At 35.2% G+C, this 25,169-nt stretch overlaps 1 protein-coding gene across 4 annotated transcripts; it reads left to right on the forward strand.

The window, feature by feature from the left end:
- The first annotated feature begins 18,013 nt into the window (after positions 1 to 18,013).
- LOC133315472 (protein STRICTOSIDINE SYNTHASE-LIKE 7-like) lies at positions 18,014 to 23,026 on the forward strand. Of its 4 annotated transcripts, XR_009752088.1 has the most exons (6): positions 18,014 to 18,520; positions 19,931 to 20,238; positions 20,426 to 20,555; positions 20,806 to 20,995; positions 22,337 to 22,521; positions 22,816 to 23,026. XR_009752088.1 is itself a non-coding variant. In XM_061517101.1 (5 exons), the coding sequence occupies exons 1-5, from the start codon at positions 18,074 to 18,076 to the stop codon at positions 22,848 to 22,850; spliced, it is 1,110 nt and encodes a 369-aa protein (XP_061373085.1). In that variant the 5' UTR covers positions 18,014 to 18,073; the 3' UTR covers positions 22,851 to 23,026. The 4 variants fall into 4 exon arrangements, 3 of the variants coding, with proteins under 3 accessions (XP_061373085.1, XP_061373084.1, XP_061373083.1); XM_061517101.1 differs by lacking the exon at positions 22,337 to 22,521; XM_061517100.1 differs by lacking the exon at positions 22,816 to 23,026 and having other exon boundaries at positions 22,337 to 22,799.
- The last annotated feature ends 2,143 nt before the right edge of the window (positions 23,027 to 25,169 follow it).

The raw sequence follows: 25,169 nt of genomic DNA on the forward strand, positions 1-25,169 counted from the left end.
TTTGAGAGTAATTGATTAAGTTTATTTTCCAGAATAATTGATAGAGTGAAGGCTGTTTGGAGCCAGTTTGAGGTTGGCTAGCAGATTTGCTTGTCCAAGTTCAAACGGTGATATCCGGAGCAAACAAGAACTTTATGACTCGTGCGATAGTTCGTTAGAAAGATAATTGAGTTTAGAATAACATACTAAAAGATGAGGAGCGCGCGTCATGCGGTTTATCTGCAGTAATTTAATTACCGAACCATGTTCGGGTAGGTAGAAAACGTAAAAGTGAGATTTTAGCTAAGTGGGTTTATGGGGACCCTTAGTGACTTGAGAGAAGTATTTTATGATATATAGATAGTTTAAATAATTATTTCGCAAAGATTTTACAATTACGATCACAACTTTTAATTATTACGCTTTTTTATTGTTTTAAATACTCGCGTAATAAAACGAAAAAAGTTTACTCGCATATTTATAAATGAATTGTTGTGATTGTGACTGCGCTTAATATCATAATTAATGTTAACAATAGCGGTGTACAACGGGCTGTTACAGGTTGCACATGGGTGAATAGTGTACTTACCCATATGGCCCTCTGTTAACACTTCTTCTACCATTGGCCCCCTTTGGAACAATTAACCGATCTTTGTAGTATTTCACATTAAAAGCATCGATAAACACAAAATCTTGCCCTTTCATCATTTGAATCCCTTCGTCAAGCACTTGGGCCGCTTTAACTCTTTCCATTAATGAATTTTGGACTTCAACTGTAGTCATGAAATATGAAGTCTCAAGTGGTGTCACAGAAATTCTCAAATCTCTGAACTTCTCAATCAATTCATACTCTGTAATCATCATGCTAGCCACACTCGTAGTCTTCCTACTCAAAGCATCAGCCACCACATTGGCCTTTCCAGGGTGATACTGAAGCTCAAACTCATAATCCTTCAGAAATTCCATCCATCTCCTTTCATTCATATTAAGCTCATTTTGATCAAATAGGTACTTCAGGCTCTTGTGGTCACTAAAAACTGTGAAGGTCGAACCATACAAGAAGTGTCTCCATATTTTCAATGCAAAAACCACAGCCGCTAACTCAAGATCATGAGTAGGGTAGTTCTCCTCATGTGGTCTCAACTGTCTAGATGCATAGGCCACTACCTTTCGTTTCAGCATCAACACGCACCCTAATCCATACTTGGATGCATCACAATAAATCTCAAATCTCTTTTCTGGATCAGGAAAAATCAAAACCGGTGTGGTAGTCAACTTATCTTTCAACTCTTGAAAGCTCATATCACACCCAATGGTCCATGCAAATGGCACCCCTTTTCGGGTCAACCTAGTCAACGGCAAGGCGATTCCGGAGAATCCATTGATAAACCGCCTGTAGTATCCGGCTAAACCCAGAAAACTCTGGATTTCAGTAACAGTCTTAGGTCTCTCCCAATCCAACACCGCTTCTATTTTACTCGGATCAACAGCCACTCCTGCAGATGAAATGACGCGTCCAAGAAACTGGATCTCATGCAACCAAAAGTCATACTTGGACGGTTTGGCATATAACTGATGCTCTCTCAGAATCTGTAAGACTATCTTTAAATGCTCTGCATTCTCCTCTTTACTCTTGGAGTATATCAGAATATCATTAATGAATACCACAACAAACTAATCTAAATGTGGTTTGAAAATTCGGTTCATATAACTCATGAACACGGCCGAGGCATTAGTAAGCCCAAATGGGATCACTAGATACTCATAGTGCCCATATCTGGATCGGAAAGCCGTCTTCAGAATATCCTCGGCCTTTACCCGGATCTGGTGATATCCGGAACGAAGATCAATTTTCGAAAACACAGAAGCACCTCTAAGTTGATCCGACAAATCATCAATGCGTGGTAGAGGGTACTTGTTCTTTACTGACACCTTGTTTAACTGTCGATAATCAGTGCAAAATCTCATAGTCTCATCCTTCTTCTTCACAAAGATAACTGGTGCACCCCCAGGAGATGGTACACCCCAAGGAGATACACTCGGTCTGATAAAATTCTTGCGGGACAATTCTTTTAACTGCTTCTTCAACTCTACTAACTCCACTGCTGCCATCCGATATGGAGCCAATGAGATAGGCCTCACATCAGGCACTAGGTCAATGGAGAATTCTATCTCCCTTTCTGGTGGAAACTGTGGGATCTCTTCTGAAAATACATCCTCAATGTCACATACTAGAAGTTGGCTCCTTAGAGACACCAACCAATTTTCCTAACATGATATATCCTGCATCTCCCGCATTTAGAGCCTTAATCATCTGCAAGACTGATAAATATGGGGAGTCCTTCTTCTCATTCTTAGCAGAGAAATAAATCTTCCTACTACAATAGTCAACCATAACTCCATGTTTGACTAACTAATCCATGCCCAGAATAATGTGCAAATTCATACCCTCAAGCACAATCAGATCAACCACATATTCCTTCTCTTCATAATTGAACTTGACTTTCTTACACATCAAAGAAGTGAAAATCAAGTCTCCGGTGGCAGTTTTCACTATCATAGGAGGCGTAAATGCATACCTAGGTAAGTTCAAAACATTCGCAACAAAACCCAAAATAAAAGAGTGGGTGGCTCCTGAGTCAAATAATGCATCAAAATCATGGCCATCCATGGAAATGGTACCTCAGATCATATTTGGAGACTTTTCCTCTTCCTGCTGGGTGACAGCATAAACTCGTGCAACTGGAGGTACTAGATGCTCCTAAATAGTAGTGGAAGTCGGAATAGCCTACATCGGAACAGCCTGAATAGTTGCAAACTGTCCCCTTTTCGTCGGGCACTCTTTAGCAAAATGTCCTACTTGACAACAATTGTAGCATACATTCTGCTCAATCCGGCAGACACCATAATGAGGCCTCCCACACTTAGCATAAGTATGAGTCTTCCCATTCTCAGCTCTTCCATTTTCCTTCTTAAAGTTTCCATTTCTCTAAGACTTTTTCCCGTTCTGCTTCACCTGCAAGCTCTTCTCTTCTCGTTCCAGGGAGTAGTCTTTTCATGGAAACTCTTGCCTGCAATATCCTTGTCTCGGGTCCTATAATACTCCTGTATGTCCTGCTGTGGTGATGGCGGTGGTGGAGGTAGTGGAGGTGTGGAGGTTCTACTCGAACCTCAGCCAAAATAGTCTCATCATCTCCACGTTCGCTAATATGTTCTTAGCCATGAGATCCTCACTGGTCTTCCTCATGTACTCTTTCTCTCTCTGTCTGGCCACAGCCAACCTCTGTGGATCAGCTTCCCTGGCAGTATTCAAGGTTTGCTGAAGAGCTGCTAGAGCAGCTGCTACGGGATCTGGTGATGGATCCTCAATTACCCTACGGGTCCTTCTTTGAGGAGCCATGATTACTGCACATAACTACACTCGGAATGAGTTAGCTACGCTCATCCCAGTGATGACATATGCATTATCAAAGCACTCAAAGAAACACTCTATAGCTAGTTAACACTTAAGCAATAAATCAGTGAACGTCCCGGTGAAACTGCTCTGATACCATAAATGTAACACCCCGTAGTACTCCGATTGTTATTATTATGATACTTAGCGTACACAGCAGAAGACTTTATTTTAAAAGAATAATAAATCATCTTAAGAAAATATGAATAAACTTTTTTCAAAACATTTTATGAAAACCTTTCTAAAAACGTTCACTTGAGATACTGCAAAAGCGTAAATCTAAACATACATCTACTAATTAATCCCATTAGCCAGTATTAGTGGCCATTGACCTTCAAGATATGACATCAAGTGTCATTCATGACGGAGTCTCACAGACAGCATAACAACTGTATTTTGGATAACTGGAAACATGGTCCCACACATACAGATAACCTAATTGATACAATAATTTAAACAGATATCTTGCAAGTCCCACACGGACTGCAATCCCCTCAATGGGTCAATACAAACAATAAGGCTTCATACCCAAATTAACTGAATACATGCATCAAGTCTATATTAATTCAAAGTATAAAAGCATCAGTAAATTATCCATGGCTCTAAGGATACAATCATGAGCCTAAATAGATACATACATTAATCTCCATAAGATAATTAACCATGGTAACAAGTCTACATGCCAACATCAAGTTTAATCACAACATAAAATTATCAGCTGCATCATCAACTACTCCAATACAGGGGCCTTGCCCCTAGAAGCATCACCACTACTCTGGGTACCTGAAATGATGTCCCCAAACGGGGTGAGATAACCACATCTCAGTAAGCTCAAGGTTCATAGAGGATCCTCTAATCCCCTGAGCCCACTTTCTGCATGACAAGTCAGATATAAAGCATATAATACAAGCATACAACATAAACATAGCATCATCATATCATTCTTGTGTAACCCCAGGGTCAAAGCCATAGACGGTTACACATGTGTAACTTCCAGGGTCAAGCCATAGACAGTTACACCTGTGTGACTTCCAGGGTCATGCCATAGACAATCAACACAACCTCTGTATGATACAGGCCCCAGAGTCAAGTCATAGGCAGCCTACATACCATAATTGCTGGCCAAGATCCTCATAACATATATCATCATTGCATCATCATAACATCAAGATCATATAACATTTATATGAATGTGAATGAATGCACATATACATCATACCATTTATTTTCATACAATACAACCATAATGCACACCATCATGGTGGGGCCACAAGAGAGAGGAGTCAACTAGAACTAGAAGCTTACCTCAGGGAGCTTAGCACAAGCCCACACTCCAATATAATACGTATGCTCCAACAAAATCCTCAAGTGCACGGTTCTCTAGGCACAACTAGAGTAGGAACCATTCACATCATTAATAACATATTAAGTCATATCCATGACTTAATCATTTAATGAATCCACTTTTCATACTCATATGCCCATTACAAGTCTAGACCAATTATTACATAATTACGTAGTTTAGTGCATTATTACAAGCCACCTAAATCTTCAATTACTTACATAGCTTAGAAGCACATGCAAGGCTCACTTAGGTAAATTAGATTATTTTCAACTCATCCAAGCCAAATATATGATTATTATAAGTTACTAAGGGTTCCGATAAGCCCACTTAGCCTAAATATCACTTTTACGATTTTTCCAAAACTGTACATGCTTCTGTTTTCTAGTTACTATGCGTAACTCACTTGTTATAAAATTCTCATCTTTTATTATGTTAATCTATACTTAATTAGATTTCTAACAAGGTATTACATGCCTAATTTGGAGTTTTCTAGATCCGATTATCACCATTTGAATTTGGACAAACAAAGCTGTTTGCCAACTCCGAACATAGCCCTAAACATCATTTACCATTTCTGCGATTCTGGACAATCTACTAAACTAATTAATCTCAACGTTTTATGCAGAAAACTAGACACCTTTAGCTTTAATTCAACATATTATGAGCCTAATTTGAGTAAAAATTGAGGGAGAAATAATTCGTGGAAGTTGCAGCCATGTACAACCCCTGCACATGGCCTCCCTAGGCAATCCTCACTCAAACAAACATACATAATGGAATACATCTTCAATTGGTACCCAAATTTGACATCACATAGCTAATATCTCAAGCTTCAATTTGATATAAGGAACAGCCCTATATTATCTCTGTGGAGGGAGATATGCTCTCTCCAATTTTGCCTAAAAACTGATTATATAGCCCTAAATGTGTTTACTTAACAAACCTTAATTATTTATTATTATAAATCCTAATTCACTTTAATTCTTGGATTTTTCTATTATTAAGTCACATTATGAAATCTCCTTAGTCCCATTATGTCATGATACTCAAATTTTACTGATTACTTAATTAGTGTACCTAAACCCTACTTTAGTCCAATTTTAGAGTTAAATCCTTAATTACTTTTGTTAATTAATCTCTACCCTTAATTAATCTCCTAATTCTTTATCTCCTTAATTTTAACACAACTAAACCCTTATATACTTTATGGACAGATTTGATGAGCTATTTTAATTAGGGTTTATAGCCGTTATTAATCATGATTAGTGAGTTTTACTTAGAGTTAACCCACCTAGTTAATCTTTCTAATCATTTTTCCACACTTAACAACTTAATCACATTTTTTATCATCAAACCCTATCCTTACATGATATGGGTAAAATGTTCATGGTCTATTTTAGGGTTCATAGTCATCTTTTTACATGAACATCACTCAAAGGTCGAAGCTGGCACCTTTAGTCATCCAATCCATCATTCCATGGTTCCAAACACACACACACTTAAGAATCATCATCAAACCATGACATAATTTTTTTTTTAAACAATATTCCTTCATGACACAAACAAAATCGTGGCACATAAGGCATAAAAGGGAAGACTTTTGAGTTATTTTGCTCCATGGAAGCTTACATCTTCAAGGTTCCTCCTTTAGCTCAAGGATCCACTTTTTTCCACCAAGAACCCTCCTTTAAGCAAGAACAAACCTTCATGAACATGCTCATGAGTTAGAGCTCAAGAACATAAGAGGAAAAGATGATGTTTTTCATGAAAAAATCAAGAGAACTTACCCAAAATCAAAGGAACCAAGTGAACAAGTGTGGTTCTTCAAGAGAGTTTAAAAACACAACTCTATGGCCATCTTTCTTCACCAAACCATGGCTGTCCAAGAAGCTAAGGCTACGGAATTTTGGCTCCACACCAAAAAAATGGTATGGTGGTGAAGAGGAGAGTGAGAGGAACAACTTTGATGAAGGAAGTTTTGTGTTTTGGAAAGATTTAGGTGATGGGATCTTAGACAGAAGTGAGAGAGTTTTCAAAATTTGAAATTTAGAGAGATAAGGAGAAATGAGAGCTGCAAATCTGATCAAAAAAATGGGGGGAAGGTGCCCTAATTATGGGTGCAATGTCACTTAAGTGGCATCCGTCCTTTAGTGAGACCTGGTGTAATTTTTAACTGATCCGTCATCAAATTTTTACCCGAAAACTCTCAAGACTCTAACTTTAATTACTTAACATTAATTTTAATTAATTATCATGTTCATAACTTAAAAATTTGAATAGTCGATCACAGATCCACGAACAGTTGTTTAATTGCACTATAGTCTTTATCGGTGTTCTTAACTGTACCCGGATTTTATAATCTTCTTAACTTTAACATTTTTGGTCTAATTATGACTTGTTAGGCATATATTGGTCTTTATTTCAATTTTCTCATCTTTTTCCCGTTTCAGGATTCTACCGGCTGCTGCTACAGCAGTACAAAATACCCAGCAGAAGTGACTTTTCAAAAATACTCCAATATGGGTATCAATCTTCATCAAATCATATCCTAACCTCATTCATGATGTTTATTTCATTAGATTAGCTCTCTAACTATAATTTGCTAACTGGAGCTTTCTACTGACTGTTGCTGCGTCAGCAATCAAAATTAACATATGAAAATTCATCTGTGCAAAATACCCTCAATATGGATATCAAAATTCTTAGAATTTCATCCTCATTCTATTTATGACGATAAGGTCATTATTATAACCCTCTAATTTAAAATTCATATAATTAGGGTAACTGGGTCTGTAACACCCTGTATGCATCCGATTATGTTATCATCAATTATGATATTAAGTACAGTTATAATCACAGCGGGTCATTTCAAAATACGGGAAAACTTTTACTTTTTAATATCATCTACAAAAATCTTGCATTTTTAAAACATTCATATTAATCATTTTATAAACAGTGATTGTAACTCAAAATTATTGCAGAAACATAATGATTATTGCTTAACATCATACAATAGGAATTTAAGGTTGTTAGGTGGTTCTCATAAATCAACAAAACAAAAATACACAACATGACATTTTTCCCACATCGGGTACCCGCGATTTTATTTAAACTGCAAATAATCCACTCTACATATTATAACCAACTTTTGATATGTTAAACTAGACTCTTCTGAATTTCCAACGAGGTATCACATGCCTCAATTGGAGTTCTATGGCTCCCGATACGCTCGCCGTAAGTTAATTCCTCAAAACAGTCAACACTCTACGCGTAGGGATCCAAACATCCTTCACAGTTTCTATCACTAAGGGAGTTATACTTATCTCATTGCTCTAAAATTTTTATATGGTATAGAAGAAGCCTAGATCTTCAATTTGATATATCATAAGCCTAATTTCAGTAAGAAATGAGGGAGATACAAATTTTTGAAAGAGAAACCCAAGAGTAGTCCCAAAATATCACTTTTGGGCATTCTCCACTCATTTTGACACACAGTGCATTATACAACTCCGAATGACACCAAATTTTATGACAATATAGATAACATCCTAAGATTTAAAATAAGATATGGCACGCTATAATTGGACAATTGTGGAGGGAGATATGGTCTCCCAAAATTAGGTAAAATTTGGCTATTTCTTAGAAATTTTGACAGCATATCCTCTATTTTAATAAAAGAGTATATAATTGACCATAGGGTAGTATCCAAAGTAGGGGTATGTAAAATAACCAAAAAATTGAATCGAACCGAACCGCCCTTAAATAACCGGTTTTTAAAATCCAGTTCATGAACTGAACCAGTTTTTAAAGAACCAGTTCATGAACCGAACCGATTTTTAGAACCAACCGAACCGATTTTTTGAACCAGTTTAAGAACCGAACCGTTTCTGAACTGAACCGAACCGTTTCCGAACCGTTTCCGAACCAAACCAAATCGATTTTTATAACTTTATTTTTTAAATTTTAATTTTTTTTTTCAAAATAAGATCGACCCGAACCGGTTCCGAACCGAACCAAACTGAACCGTTTTCAACCGAACCGAACCACTTCCGCATCGAACCGAACCACTTTCGAACCGAACCATTTTCAAACCGAACCATTTAAACCAATTCGGTTCGGTTATTCAAAAAATTCGGTTTGGTTCGACCCATGCACATCCCTAATCCAAAGGATCAATATTCCTTGGTGCACTTACAATCCTCATTATCAATCACATTGCTTATCATTAGTTAATATCCAATGTATTATCCATAGTTGCTTAAATCACAAGTCATTATCCAATTCATACACTTTTTCCACTTTCATGCATTCAACAACATTTACCATATTAAGCTACAATAGGCCTAAAGCTCTTCCATCACATACATTAATATTACACGCCAATTTCCTCAATATATCCAATTACATTTACATCAACTAACAAATTAAACTATTACATAGTCATTGATGCTTCTACAACATGTTTCCACATAACCAAAATAATAAACATATGACTTGGATATCAAAAGCATGAACAACCCTAAGCATGACAATACATCTCATTCAAGACCAATGTTCACACACTAAGTCATAATATCAAATGAGCATATACAATAAATCATGTATAAATATCTCCAAAATGCTATGGCAATCTTCAATGTCCACAACCTCTCCATTGAAAGTGGCGCACAACAAATGAGGAGATAAAGGAGTTGTTGCAATTCAAAACTCCCGACAACCTCTCCATTGAATCCTTATGAGCTAAGGTCTTTATCTAATCAAGATTCTGACCTGATGGTCATCACATGACCACTCATACTGTGCGCCCCATTCAATCCCAAAAGGAGTCCAGATACGTTTGAGTAGTTGCATTCAAACTTGAATCAACTCGCTCAAATATTCTCTGAACAGACCGTATCTTTTGGAGCTGATTTTGATGACTAAATGACACTCACCAATAGCCAAAATCAGCGCCCCAATCTTCTTGGATCATGTCCAAAAGATCTCATCTTGATACTAGTGATTTGTTCCAACAAGATCTTATCTTATTCTTTTGTTATGAAACAACTTTTCATAGCCAATTCAAATTTGAATTCAAATATTTAAATTCGAATATTCAAATATTCAAATTCAAAATTCAAATTTCAAATTTCAAAATTCAAATTTCAAAATTTGAATTCAAAATTCAAATTTCAAATTTCAAATTTCCAATTCAAAATTCAAATTTCAAAATTCAAATTCCAAAATTTAAATTTTTGATAATTAATTTAACCAATTAAATTAATTAGTAGTGTCTTGGACTATCCAAGCCCATTACTGTGTGATCCATGCGCCCTCCACCCTCAAGGTGGACTTCCAAACTACTTCTTGGACTAACGACCATTATTAGGCCCAATACCTTTAATGCTAGTTCATCTAGACAATTAGGTGTTAGTGTGTGACCCATTAGGTCCAACATAGCCACTGACATAAATGGGTTTGGGCCCAATAAGCCCACAACCCATCTAATGACAACACAGAGCACTAGCAATGCTTTGTTGCACCAGAACTAGTTAGATTAATGACTTGATCATCCTATTACACATATTTGGTTGCCGTACGTATTTCCTTTCGTCTCGGTTACCTTCCCATAAAACCTAGGGTAAGGAAACGTATCAACCCTTGCGGTTTAGGGTAAGCTTTATTCGAAATAGGGAATCTTCAATTTACTGACTCTAAAGGCAGATCATCTCATGATCTCTTGTACTATGCATAGATTCCTGAGTCCCTGTAAATGTCATCCCGATTTCTCCGGTTTACAGATAACCTAATCTCTCACAGAGATTTGACGAATTCCTTCAGCTTATCACCCTAGCCCTGTGCTCTTTCAGGACAAGCCCAACAGTATACCTATGAGTCTCCATGTTTCAGGCAGACGAGGTATACAGTCAAAGCATGCCTTCTAGAACACAGTCTAGGTAATAACTTCTGGTCTAAGGAAAGACATACCCAAATATAAAGAGACTACTCTAATGATACTCTCTGTGAGATTTCCTCAAAGAGTCTATTTTGTGGGTCTGTTCAGTGCGAGCTATACCCTTATAGGTCCACCCACGATTTTAGCTAAGACATCTCCATATCTGTAGCTCATGAGGTTTTTACCTTGCATCCGTATACAAGTAGATAAGTTGTGCTAGTCTTACCCGAGATCACTGATCCCCATTCTCAGTGTCCCTAGACTAGGAACATAAAATTAGGAATAAACATCCAGTATCCTTGAATCCTCATGATCGTGATCTCATCACAGATACTCAAGAGATACCTATTTTATTCCAAGGGGTTTATCCAGTTACTCATATATAATATTAACAGTAATATCGAGACAAAATATGAAACAGGATAAAGAATGCTTTTATTTATTTGCGACAATACAAAGTCCACTTATGTTCTAATCTAATCAAAAGATTGTCTCTAGGACATCCATATACTAACACCTCCCAAACCATCAGAATTCGCCGAATATTTTTACTAATCATTTTTCTTGATTCTAAATACCTATTTCATCATATATCCAATCATAGAGCAGTAATCTCATTTATGAATTAACCGGTAGAATTGTACGACAATATTTTATCCGGTAAAAATCACTATTCATCAATTTTTCAGAAAATTGCCTATCCACTCCAAATTTCATTCTAAAATCCATTTCGAGTATTATTTTCATCAAATAAGGTATAATTTTACCATTTCATATATTAAGGTTACATATTTGTCAAATTACTATTTTACCCTCGTGTGTATTTTGACCTAAAACTCAGGATCTCCACTAATTAAACCTTCTAACCCACAATTAAATCTTTAATATTGTATTTTAAATATGTGAGGTGTTATAGGATCTAAAACAACAGAAATGGCCACGGTCGATTTAACAGCATCTGGGATATGGTTGGTTGGATTGCAGTTGGAGGGACTCGAAGAGCTGGTGCTGATTGAGCTGAAGGTGCGAAGTCTGAATGTATGGTGTGGCATGACCATCTGGAGTGGTTTCCCGGGGCTGAGTTGTTCTCCTGGTGAGGACCATCGTGATGGTGGCAAAAGTAGGGGAAAATGGAGTTTCTAACTTTCTTAGAGAACTTCCGGTAAAATGATGGGAATCAGAGTTTACCTTTTCCCACAGACGGCGCCAATGAATCGTTAGTAAGGCAAGAGAGTCAAATATGTAACCTAGAAGGATGTTGCAATCACAATAAGGTTTCTTTGGTAGCAATAATATAGATAAAGGGTATGCAGGAAGGTCCCGGTCCCAAATGATGTGTATGACAAAGGGAAAATGGTGTTTAGTGGTTGCAATGGCTCTCTAAAGTACACAGTAACATCTCATAAGTTAGTGATATGCCCCCCTTGTGGTGCAGAAATAGGGTATTTATAGTTAGGCTTAAGCCATTTACCTCTGTGGTGGAGTGAGTTTGGTCAACTACCATATGGAAGAGCCATTTCAGCCTTGCCTTACTGAGACAAAGCGCGTTGCAGCTGCTGCAGTGTTGAGAGCAGCTGCTGAGTGGGGAAAGGATAAAGCGGGAGACACTTGGGGTGCCTGTGAAGACAAAGGGGATGAGAGAGCATTCCAAATAAGACATTCTAGTGTCCCATGTTGGGAAACCTATTGTGTGCCAATAGGGAAGGCAGTGTTGGGGCAGCAAGGTTGGTGGGGCATAGATGGCTTAGACCTTGGCACTGGGCCTGCTATATTGGGCTAATCGATTGGGTCGACCAGGACAACCATTTTATGAGCGAAGATAACTAAGATAAACACATTTATGAGACTTGGCAGATAATTTATCTTCACTCTACCTTAATTTTCTTATGAATTATGCTGCATATGGGAAGAGACACACGTCTTATCTCTCCATTCTCTTTTTTCAAACACAGCCACACACGAAAATCTTACGAAAAAATGAAACCCATACGATGTTTTTAGCTCAAATCATATACTCAAGCAAAGATTTTATGACTTGATTAAAAATAAAATGGCCAAGACCAACAAGGTATGTTGAAGTGAATGTATAAAAATATGATTTCAATGATGAATAATTATATATATCATAATGATCAATGTATAAAAAAATTGTACTTTTCTTGAATTCATTACAGCTGGATAAGATCCTCAAATTTTTTTCCAGGTAAACAAAAGATCCTCAGAGAAATATCATCATATATATATATATAAAATATACTTTCAAGTAATAGGAAAATGAAATTTTCTCCTAAACTCACATCGATAATGGAGCTAATCTTTTTTTTCTCTCTCTCTCTCTCTCTCTCCCGGTGGATCCCATTTTTGGTTGAGTGTGTAGGAACAATTTTCTATCTCCAGTAGCTTGAGATAAATATTGCCTATATATATATATATATATATATATATATATATATATATATATATATGGCAATTATTTTCTCCTTTTAAAAGTTAATTTTTTTTCCTACTAGTATGGTATAAGTGAGGTATACAAAATAGTTGACAAAAAAAAATTCAAGGTGGGACCCACTTATGCCATGAGTCATTAGTAGGAGAAAAAATTTCTCCTTTAAAAGGAGAAAATATTTTCCCATATATATGTATATATATATATGTATATATATATATATATATATATATATATATATATATATGTATATATATATATATAGGGTTTGGTGCTTATCCTTTTAAAGGATATAAAATTGTGTCCTTTTAAGTAAAAGAAAGAGATATACAATGAAAATCATCGGGGAGAGAAAGTGGGTGGTTTTTTTACTTTAAATTTTAAATAAAGAATATTAGTTTTAACTAAAATGACCGCTCTTTAAAAGGACAAATATATTTCTATATATATATATATATATATATATATATATATATATATATATATATATATATATATATATATATATAGGGATAAGATCAATTATTATTTGTGTAAGAATAATAAACCTTACATTCAATTTTATCTGTTGATTTCCGTCCATTAAACGATTGTAATTAATATTATTATTTTCATTAATTCATTATTAATTTTCAATAAATTATAACCATCATATATGCAAAAATTAATTCTTAAAATTGAATATAAAATTTATTAATCTTATACCGGTATAAGAAGATTTTGACTTTTATATATATATATAGGGTTCGCTTTTGCTACAGTCAATGTAGATAAGTTATCTACATTGAGCCCAAAATGACGTCGTTTCCAGGCGGAAATCAAGGTATCTTTGTAATTATAATTTATTTCAGGGTTATAATAGTCTTTTTTATTATAATTTTTTAATTTTTCAACTCAAAACGACGTCGTTTTAGCAGCGAATGTAAATAACTTATCCACATTCACTTTAGAAACATTAAAGCCATATATATAGGAAAAACAAATGTCATGTTGTAGGACAATTCTCTTGTCATGCTATAGAGACAATAAATGTGGGGTCCACTATGTTTAAAATAAAAAGAAAAGAAAAAAATGCAGCAGAAATATCGAGCCTTTTTGACCCTTTTACCTTTTATTAATTAATTAATAACCATTTTGCTCCTTATTCAAAACTATCCACCAATTTTCCCCTCTTTAATCGATTAACTTGAATATTTAATCGATTAAATGGTCAAAACAGATAAAAATGATTGACTCGAGATTTAATCGATTAAATATCCCTCTTTAATCGATTAAGAGAGATATTTAATCGATTAAAACTTATAGTTAATCGATTAAATATACCAAATGAGCGTGAAAACATTGATTGAATGAGACAAACAAGGAAAACTCGTTGGTTCACTGCGTAACGAGAACCAATCTTGATTTATTAACGCATTTGAGCTGTTCCCTGAATCCAAATTTTCACATAATGCTCGCCAAGTGACCTTTGGCTCCCAACTCAGACCTGTCCCTTGTTTAAGAACATCCCGAACTATGATTGGTTCACCTTTAATCCAATACTGTTGGAAGAGAAATAACCCTTCTTCTGACAAGTCACTTGATACTGGACAATATATGTTATTATCATTCGTGTCATCTCTAAAAGAAGCTCTTATCATAGATTTGCTGCTTAATATTGCTTCTTTCTGAAGAGTTTTGTGCTCAATTTTGCAAAAATTCTTCAGCATGTCACGAATTTTGGCTTCCAACTTAGAAATCCATCCATTTGGAAGTATGGACTTCAGCTCCAATACATAGTCACCACAACCCCTCATTTCTTTTGGAGCACATCTAATACTTCCATCACTATTAGCATTCCAATCAGTATATATGTCAATAGTACCTAAATTTAATCATTATACTTCCATCTAATACTTCCACAACCCCTCTAAAGTCCCTAAATCACAATATACTGGTTGAGGATGACCACCATGCATGTATTCACTGCCCTGATTAACATATTCAAACTTCAGTTCAAGCCGGGGTGAAATACTTCCATTTCGTATTTCTTCACAGCAAGTAAGACATATTTCAAACGAACACTTGGGGCAGCCAAAACTTAATCATTATAGTAAACTAAACCTTAATCATCCCCTTTGAACGTAGCGAGTTTTTCTCGTTTGTCTCATTCAATTAATGTTTTCACGTTCATTTGTGATATTTAATCGATTAAATATAAGTTTTAATCAATTAAATATTCAAGTTAATCGATTAAATCTCGAGTCAACCATTTTTGCCTATTTTGACCATTTAATCGATTAAATATTCAAGTTAATCGATTAAAGAGGGACATGTTGGTAGATAGTTCTGGGTAAGTGACAAAATGATTATTAATTTATTAATGAGGGGAAAAATGGTTATATATAGGGAATATTATTTCATGTTACATGAGACTAGTTCTCTCATGCTATAGAGAGAATTCAAGTGGGGCCCACCATAAAAAAACAAAAAAAAGAAAGAAAGAAAAAAGAGGGAGTGCAATTTTTGAAGTGAGAGAACATGAGATAATTATCTCATGTAAAATAAGAGTAATATTTTCATATATATATATATATATATATATATATATATATATATATATATATATATATATATAGGTAGGATCCTTTGACACTGGTGTCAAATTTGAAGTTTGCCACCTCATCTGAGAGCCGTTAGATTAAAAAAGATCAACGACTTTGATTTGTAAGCATATGGTACCATTGATCTTTTTTTATCCAACGGCTCTCAGATGAGGTGTCAAACTTCAAATTTGACACTGATGTCAAATGATCCTACCTCATACATATATATATATATATATATATATATATATATATATATATAAATGAAAATGTTTCTTCTACCATGGGAGATGACATATTCTTAGCATTCACAAAACTATTTGGCTTTGAGATTTTGAGAGAGTTAATGAAGGATATTTTAGAAATTTTGTTTGTTTCTTTGTTATATAAATTTTAATAAAATTCTGTTCATTAATTTTTTCAACCCTCAAAACGACATAATTTTGTGATTGTTGAAGATTATTTTATATCTTATGGCAGGAAAAATAATAAACTCATATATATGGATTACTGTTTCTCATCATGTTATAGAAGATAATTTTATTTTTTACATATATATAAAAATATATAAGGCTTATATTTTTCTTTTTATTTGTTTTTTATATGATCATCCATATAAATTTTTTTATATGCATGAGGAGAAAGAAAAAAATAGAAAGAACAGTGCGATGATCGATGAGTGTGCAGCAAACAAAAATTCTCTCCATTTGCTTGATAATAATACGAGCAATGATATTTTTACTACCAAAATTTTCTACTACTAACTTACTACTTATCTAATTACCATTGAATCAAAGAGAGAGAATGCTAAAATTTTTTTGAAAAAAGAATAAATGTTGATACAATGATGATTAGATAGATAGTAAATTAGTAGTAGAAAATTTTGATAATAAGAATATTCTTCCTCTAATAATATTGCCCATATATATTTCACTTACGAAATAAAAGAGGTTTAGCGTGCTTGGACCCAATGGGTGCAGCTCAGTTGGTAACTTGGCGCTGAGTTAGTGGGGTTGAATATGTGTTCGATTCCCGCTGAATGCATTCTTGGGGAGGGAGCTGAACCTTTAGCCATCACTGTTCCCCCGCACTCGGATTAGTCTCGTAGCCGGCTCAAAGAGTCGAAGCTCGTGGAAATACCGGAGGGAGCCAACTCGTCTCAAAGAGATAATTAGGGTTGGGTAACTCAAAAAAAAAAAAAGTTTAGCGTGCTTTTCTGATCCATGGTGAGGACGATGTACTACTGTCTTCAAGTGAAAAGAAGGACGTGGTTGTCGTGATTAGACTATACCGTGATTCGTGAGTTCTATCTCGCCTTGCTACCCATGATGAATTATTTACTAATGTATGATGTCACGTGGAGATTTATATATTGAGTCACTGTTATGGCACGATGTATACAGGTAAATAGATAGGTAGCTTTTGATGCTTCGAAAAGGGTACCAACGCTCCTAATGTAATGCAGAGTTCTAAATTGTTTATTTCTTTGTGGACTTACCATATCGTGTGTATGCGTTTTAGATTAATTGTGTAGAAAAACTTTCCGCTATTTGGTTATACTTTAAATTTTCTTAACTAGTTAGAGGTGTTATAAAAGACGCCTCTCTGTCTCCGTCCAAACATGTAGTTTGAAAAAGAAAAAAGTGAAGAGAAACCACCTTAAATATTATGTTTTATATATAATCCTTTAATTTTTGATTTCATATTGGTTTGTAAAGTTTAACTATTGTTATAGTATATCTTTTCGTTAACTTAGAGGGTTAATTTACCATTATTGAACTAATCCTAATTATTTATTCTTATTATATTCACACTATTAGTTTAAATGTTTTATTTAAAACTATATTATCTTATTTTTTTAAAATTCTGAAATTAAAAAAATACAAGTACAAAATTCAAAAATTAAAATATTAATTTTTTTTGTTCCAGAGAAAAAAAAAGGCGATGTCTCAAGTTTTGTATTTCTGTATTTTTTAACTTAAGAAATTTAAAAAATAATGTAATATAAATTTTAATAAAAAATATGAATCAATAATTTAGACAATATAAATATAAATGGTTAAAATTTGACGTCATGTTAGTAGAAAGATGTATTATAAATCGAGACTTCGAAAATTAATTAAAACGAAATTAAAAGTAACTTTCAAAACTTTGTCCTTTTGTAATTATTACAGTATATAATATTTACATTATTACATCACATTTACCTTATATAAATTTACAAATACTAGATTGTAAGTAGCAATAGCATCACTCCGCTTATCCGTGAAGCGTGAAACTAGCCAACAGACAACAGTGAAAGCTTACAGATTACCGCCAACTACCTCGAATGTCCGACTCAGGTTCACCACACGATTTTGAGAGTACAAACACGACAACATCAAGAAGGTCATGGCTTTTAACACCGTTCTTTGCTATCGTTCTTCCTGTCGCAGTGGCTGCGCTTCTTTACCGGCTCGACCCGTTCGAACCGGTTCAACTCCCAGTCGACGAGCTCAGCCGGGTCTCCTTCTCAGCCCCCGCACGTAACGAGCACATGCAACGAGGATCTGAAGCTGTGGCAGAGGGACACGTGGCGGGACCTGAAGACTTGGCTTACGATTCTGCGGCGCGTGTCATTTACACGGGGTGTGAAGATGGATGGATCAAACGAGTCGCGTTGAATGAGTCATCGGTGGCTGATTCGGTGGTTGAAGATTGGGTCAACACCGGGGGAAGACCGCTTGGGCTATCTTTTGACCAACATGGTGCACTCATAGTTGCTGACGCGGATAAGGTGAGTCACTTTCATTAGCCGTGAATACTTAGCTCCTAAGCTTAGAGATAAGTATTATGTACAGTACAAGAAAATAATATTGTTTTTTTTTTGGTGATTTCAAAATAATATTGTTTTAGGAGTATAAGATTAAAAAGTTATAATAATAAAGACTAATATAATCCTACAATATATTAAAATTATAAAAATATCTTAATTTTCACGACATAATTTTGAACTCATAAAAAATAACTTATCTCGGGTCCTTTGAAGAAAATAACATTTGTCATAAACAGCTCCTGTTACGAATAATATAAAAATTCATTAAATATACACAAAAGGCAATTTTTTCAACACAAAGTTGTGTTCTTTAGGATATCAAACATTTTCTTCCACAAAATAATGTAAGATTTATTCAATACTCTTTGTGTTGTATTGTTTTGCATGCAATGAAGTTTGGATAATGAAGGGGTAGGGATTAGTGGTTTTCTTTTTCTTTTTCTCTACCTGGTGTTGACAAGAGTTTGTATCCGGTGGATAGCAAAAATTTAGAAATTTGATTTGTTTCTTAAATTGTGATTTTTTAGAACTAACGGATTTGAACAATCAAACAAAATACTTTTTTATATATATATGTAATGTGTTGTGCTTTACTTTTAGCAAATCAAACGCACACATGATAAATGGTATAAATATTGTGTATGTGCGACAAATATGATGTATGAACAATTTTACATGCAATGAAGATCATTCTCTTCTTATTCATTCAAATAATTATTTTCTAGAATTCTATTCATATGTAATTATTTTCTTTTGTGAGGTAGCACCAGCATAGTGCAGAAATTCGATAGGAATGCATAAAAGAAATATGCATATTAGTAAACCAAATAGATCAAGACTGGAACTAAGCCTATTGTTAACAATGAAAACCTTCGAATTATTTTTACTTTACTGTCTATACAAATATGCTCCGGGAAATGATTGGTGAACGACCGTGTAAAGAGATTATGCAAAATCTGAGTGTTTTCAGAAATTGTGATACAAATCTTGGGAGAATCTCACCCAAAAAGCTAGCTTGTAAAGTAAGAGAACCCAAAGTCTATATAAACTTTATATCAAAACCTTATGTTTCCGATACTTTGGATCTGAATCGTAACAAAATGTTTCAGATTCAATTTTATCTAAGCTCATTTTTATGATGGGAAGAATTTATTTGTGAGACTAAGACCAATCTTTTTAGTTTTTGACATTACCACTTTCTTGAAGATGGGAGTTTAAATTCATTTTTCATTGATTTAATTTGATTGTTATTTTTTCTTATTCTTGTGTACCACAAAATTACCCTGATTGTTATTTTTTCTTATTCTTGTGTACCACAAAATTACCCTGATTATGGTTTGTGAGCACTCTAGTATCCACTTAATGATGCAGGGACTGCTGAGAGTGACAAGAGAAAAGGAGGTTGAGATGCTTGTGGACGAGGTTGAGGGCTTAAAATTCAAGTTAACAGATGGTGTTGATGTAGCACACGATGGCACTATTTATTTCACTGATGCTTCATACAAATACTCAATAAAGGAGGCCCTCTTGGACATCTTGGAAGGCAAGCCAAATGGTAGATTCTTGAGCTATAATCCAGCAACAAAAAACACAACCCTGCTTGCTCGCGACCTCTACTTTCCCAACGGAGTTGCAGTCTCACCAGATCAACATTTTGTGGTCTTCTGTGAAACTGTCCTGTAAGTTACTTGCTATTGGATAAGAGGAAATCAAATTAAATTTTGTACATACTCTTATCAACCATCTCTGTCAAATTAAGGCACTTAACTTATTAAGTAAAGGTTATTTGAATACGAACTTAAGTACAAACCGCTTGCAGAATTCTGAAAGTTGTTTGACTTATTTCAGTTTGCTCTGATTGTGCAGGATGAAGTGCAAGAAATATTACATACAGGGCTCTAAAAAAGGAAGTATAGAAAAATTCTGTGACCTACCTGGCATGCCTGATAACATTCATTATGATGGACAAGGGAAGTATTGGATTGGAATAGCCACGGTAACGTAGCCCTCAACTTCATTATTTATCTATATATCAATTAATGGATTAACATTCAATTTTGTAACCGAGGAAAGAAAATCATGTACAAATTATTATTTTTGAAAAGGTAAATACAAAACCAAGGGCTTAGGGAATATTATTTATGAAATTAATTACACTAAACTGTCATTCTCCAAAAGAAAAAGGAAAGTGCTGGATCTTTCTGTCTTGTTTACTCATGAATGTTGTTTTTGTGCATTACTGGCAGGCCTTTACACCTGATTTGGATTTCATAATTAGATACCCTTTCATTCGGAAGGCTATAGCGATGGTTACAAAGTATGTAGTGAGTCTACCTTTGTCGAAGAATGGAGGAGTTATAGCCGTCGATTTGGAAGGAAAACCAACTGCACACTATTATGATCCCGAGTTATCATTGACTAGTGGGATTAAAATAGGTAAACATATATATTGCGGCTCCATTTATTACCCTTTTGTTATACGTCTTGATATTGAGCAGTATCCAGCTCTCCCCACAATTTGAACTACAAAGAACATCTCATAAGATTATGATGTACTAGCAAATTATAAGTTTATGCCAAGCGTCATGTTGTTGGCGTAAATTGGGATTCATGTAAAAGTTCCATTTATCACTTTGCTATATTTAGGAGTCTTATAGAATACGCCTGTCTCCGCCCATACATGTAATTCTAAAAAGGAAAAAGTGAAGAGAACCTTAAATATTATGTTTATAATCTTTTAATTTTGATTTCATGTTGGTTTTTAAACTTGGATATGTTATTCTGCCTATTCTTATTTTGCTTACCTTTGCCTACCTCTTTCAATATCGTTCGATTACAATCTCATTCAACTGTCAATATTTGTGATATAAAATAAACTTTTTTTTTTCCTTTTCTTTCTCTTCACTTCCTCCCACACCTTTTCTCTCTCCTCCCCTTTCTCTCTTCCTCTGCGACCAAGACTGAAACTAACTAGAAAATCAAACGAAAAACACATTCCACCATCAATTAAAAAATCTCACTTATTTTGCCCATCCATAAACAAAATATCTTCAAACACATACGATCAGGGAGATGAAGTGGAGAATATTCTGTATGGTTATGTGGGAATTGCAGATGACTTGAACAAACTAGATTTCAATAGCAAGAAATGTAAAGAGCAGGAAGGAAATTGAGGACCTTGATAATGCTCCTGTTAAAACCGATGAGAGACAATACAGTAGGTTCAAAGAACTTCTCAGGAATTTCATGGTCCCCTCATGCTAATAAGAATCGAGTGTGCTATTAAAATCAATAGCGATATATTGATCAATGAGTATGTGTTTTAATAAGAACATCAAACTTATTATTTTCTGTATTTGAAGAGAAAATACATAAACTAATCGAGCAATTAATCTTGCATTTATTAATCGAACGATATATTGCATTTTTATTCGGATAAGATTGTATAGATTAATTTGTTAGATTAATTTGTTATTCTTTTGTTTGTTAGCTGATATGAGTTATTAGCTAATATTTTTGATAAGTGTAAATCTTTTGTATTATTTTCTGATAAGATTTTAGTTAGGTTGTTTTGATTTTCCTTTGTATCATGGCTTTATTTAAACAAGCCTTTAGCTGTTCAATTAATCAAGTCACATATTTCAAATATTATTGTTATGGTATCAGAGCCAAAAGATCTAGGCCTTTCTTCTTCCTTGCTTTGCTAGCCAGAACCATGGCTGCTTCAAGCAAAAATTTCAAAATTACTGATCCCCGTTCTCCCTTTTACACTTGTAGTCGCGGACGTCACACCAGAGGACGCAGTCATGCTGCCTCTTCTGCCCAAGCTGCGCACACCATCACCACCTAACTAGAAAATTCCACAACCGGTACTGCCTCTTTGCCGAGCCTTACACCGGAAGTGCTTCAACAATTGCTGGCTCTGGTTGATTCTTCTAAACAGTCATCTGACAAGCTTTCTGGTAACACGCATACTTCTATTTCATGGTTTATTGATAGTGGTGCATCCCAACACATGATTGGTAACGTTGCTTTTTTATCTTGATATTCGATCCATATCCCTTTGTACCGTGGGTTTGCCTAATGGAAATCAAACAACTGCAGTAAAGAGTGGCACTGTTTCATTAACTTCTTCATTAGTTCTAACTAATGTGCTATATGTTCCATCTCTCACCTGCAACCTGATTTCAGTCTCTCAGTTAATAAAGTCAAATACATGCTACGTAATTTTTACTGACAAAAATTGCATCTTGCAGGACCAACACTTGAGGACAACGATTGCATGGGGTGATGTGCGGGAAGGGGTGTATGTCTTGAGGAATTCGTCAATTTTCACTAATGCAATACAAATTTCGGATTCTTACTCTTTGTGGCATAAAAGACTTGGTCATCCTTCTCGACATTATCTTTCACTGCTTCCTTTTATTTCAAGTTCGAATAATGTTGGTTTTTGTGATGTATGTTCTAGAGCTAAACAGGCTCGCAGTCCATTTTCAATAAATAAAAAATGCAGCTTGCATGTTTTTGATTTAATTCACTATGATCTCTGGGGTCTTTATGCTACTGTCTCCTTCACTGGTGCTAAATATTTTTTTACTATTGTGGACGATTGCAGTCAAAATGTGTGGGTATTTTTAATGCAAAATAAAGGAGAAACATATTCACATTTTCGATTTTTTCTTAACATGGTTTCCACTCAATTTCAAACATCAGTAAAAAGCATTCAAACAGATAATGGAAGTGAATTTATGTCATCTATGATGCAAACTTTATTGGCAGATTTTGGTATTCTTCATAAGCAATCATGTACCTACACACCCCAACAAAATGGGCGAGTGGAAAGAAAGCATCGTCACATTCTTAATGTAGCTCGTGCACTACGATTTGATGGTAATCTGCCTTTTCATTTTTGGAGTGATTGCATTCTCAACGCTGCTCATCTCATAAATCGAACTCCCACAAAACTCCTTGATGGCAAAACTCCTTTTGAAGTTCTTCATGGAAAAGCTCCATCATATGATCACTTGCGAGTTATTGGATGTCTATGTTATGCTACTGTAGTGCCTAAACCATCAGACAAATTTGCTGCTAGATTGAAACGCTGCATTCTCCTTGGTTATCCGTTCAATAAGAAGGGTTGGGAGCTTTTTGATTTGGAATCAAATGAGGTATTTATTTCTCGCGATGTTAATTTTCATGAGGATAAATTTCCTTTTGCTCTACACAACAGGCTTTCTTCTTCTCAAACTAGTATACCGCAAGCAAATTCGGAAATTTATGAACCACCATATGCCAATTTACCCGAACCAGTTTCTGACGTGGTGAGTTCAACTTCAGCAGCTTCCGAGGCGGTGGTTGCATCTCCTGCAGCTTCTGACGCGGTGACTTCAGCTTCCGACGCGGTAGTGGTATCCCCAGCAGTTTCCAAAGCGGTGAATGTGCCTTCCTCTTCCGAGAATACTGATGCTAATTCTTCTCATTTGTCTCCTATTATTACCTTTCACGATAGGGGGAGCTCTGTATCTGCCATGTTGCCAGTAGTTGCACCGAATCAACGTGCGCGAAGACAACATAAAGCTCCTGCCTATCTTAGTGACTATCAATGCAATTCCACGACTACACCCTCTTCTACCAACATCACTCCTTCAGTCGCCTCAGGTAAACCGTATCCTATAGATCAATTTTTGTCTAACAATAAATTTTCTACGCAGCATCAGAGATTTATTGCAGTTGTTGGTGCACATATTGAACATACTACGTTCAAGGAGGCCATGCAAAATAAAATGTGACAAGTCGCTATGCAACTCGAAATTGATGCATTGGAAGCTAATACAACTTGGGTTATTACTAACTTGCCTCCTGGAAAGAAAGCTATTCCTTGCAAATGGGTGTTCTGCATAAAATACAAATCTGATAGCTCCATTGAACGTTATAAAGCACGTTTAGTCATTGCTGGCAATAACCAGATTGAAGGAGAAGACTATACAGAAACATTTGCACCTGTGGCAAAAATGGTTAGTGTGCATACTTTTTTATCTGTGGCTGTTGCAAAGGATTGAGAGTTACATCAACTTGACGTTCAAAATGCTTTTCTTCATGGTGATCTCAATGAAGAAGTCTACATGAAATTCCCTCTAGGATTCACTAATAGCTCTCCAGGTCAGGCTTGTAAACTTCAAAAATCCCTCTACGGTTTAAAGCAATCGCCTAGAAGCAATCACCTAGAAACTGGTTTGCCAAGCTTTGCCTCTCATTTATTTCCTTTGGTTTTCAACAATCCAAAGCTGATTATACACTTTTTACATATTCTACTAGTGATAAATTTGTTGCGGTTTTGGTTTATGTGGATGATATTATTTTAGCAAGTAATAATTCTGCTATTTGTCTTCAAGTAAAATCACATCTCCACACTTGGTTTAAAATCAAGGATCTTGGTAAGCTGAAATATTTCCTCGTTATTGAACTTGCAAGAAGCTCTACTGGTTTATTTTTATGCCAACGAAAATTTGCGCTGTATATTCTTAAAGAATGTGGTTTACTTGGTTGCAAACCAGTTGATTTTCCTATGGAGCAGAATGTCAAGTTAGCACTAGATGATGGTCCTGCTTTT

The sequence above is a fragment of the Gastrolobium bilobum genome, unplaced genomic scaffold, assembly GCF_033153095.1.
Source record: "Gastrolobium bilobum isolate Gb01-03AN ecotype WA unplaced genomic scaffold, APGP_CSIRO_Gbil_v1 utg2803, whole genome shotgun sequence".
Taxonomy (NCBI): domain Eukaryota; kingdom Viridiplantae; phylum Streptophyta; class Magnoliopsida; order Fabales; family Fabaceae; genus Gastrolobium; species Gastrolobium bilobum.

What these genes read in the sequence shown, in the direction of transcription:
- LOC133315472 (XM_061517099.1), top strand. Translation starts at nt 18,074, where the DNA reads ATGTCCGACTCAGGTTCACCACACGATTTTGAGAGTACAAACACGACA. An exon ending in TAGTTGCTGACGCGGATAAG is followed by an intron (nt 18,521 to 19,930) that starts GTGAGTCACTTT and finishes TTAATGATGCAG; the next exon opens with GGACTGCTGAGAGTGACAAG. An exon ending in ATTGGATTGGAATAGCCACG is followed by an intron (nt 20,556 to 20,805) that starts GTAACGTAGCCC and finishes CATTACTGGCAG; the next exon opens with GCCTTTACACCTGATTTGGA.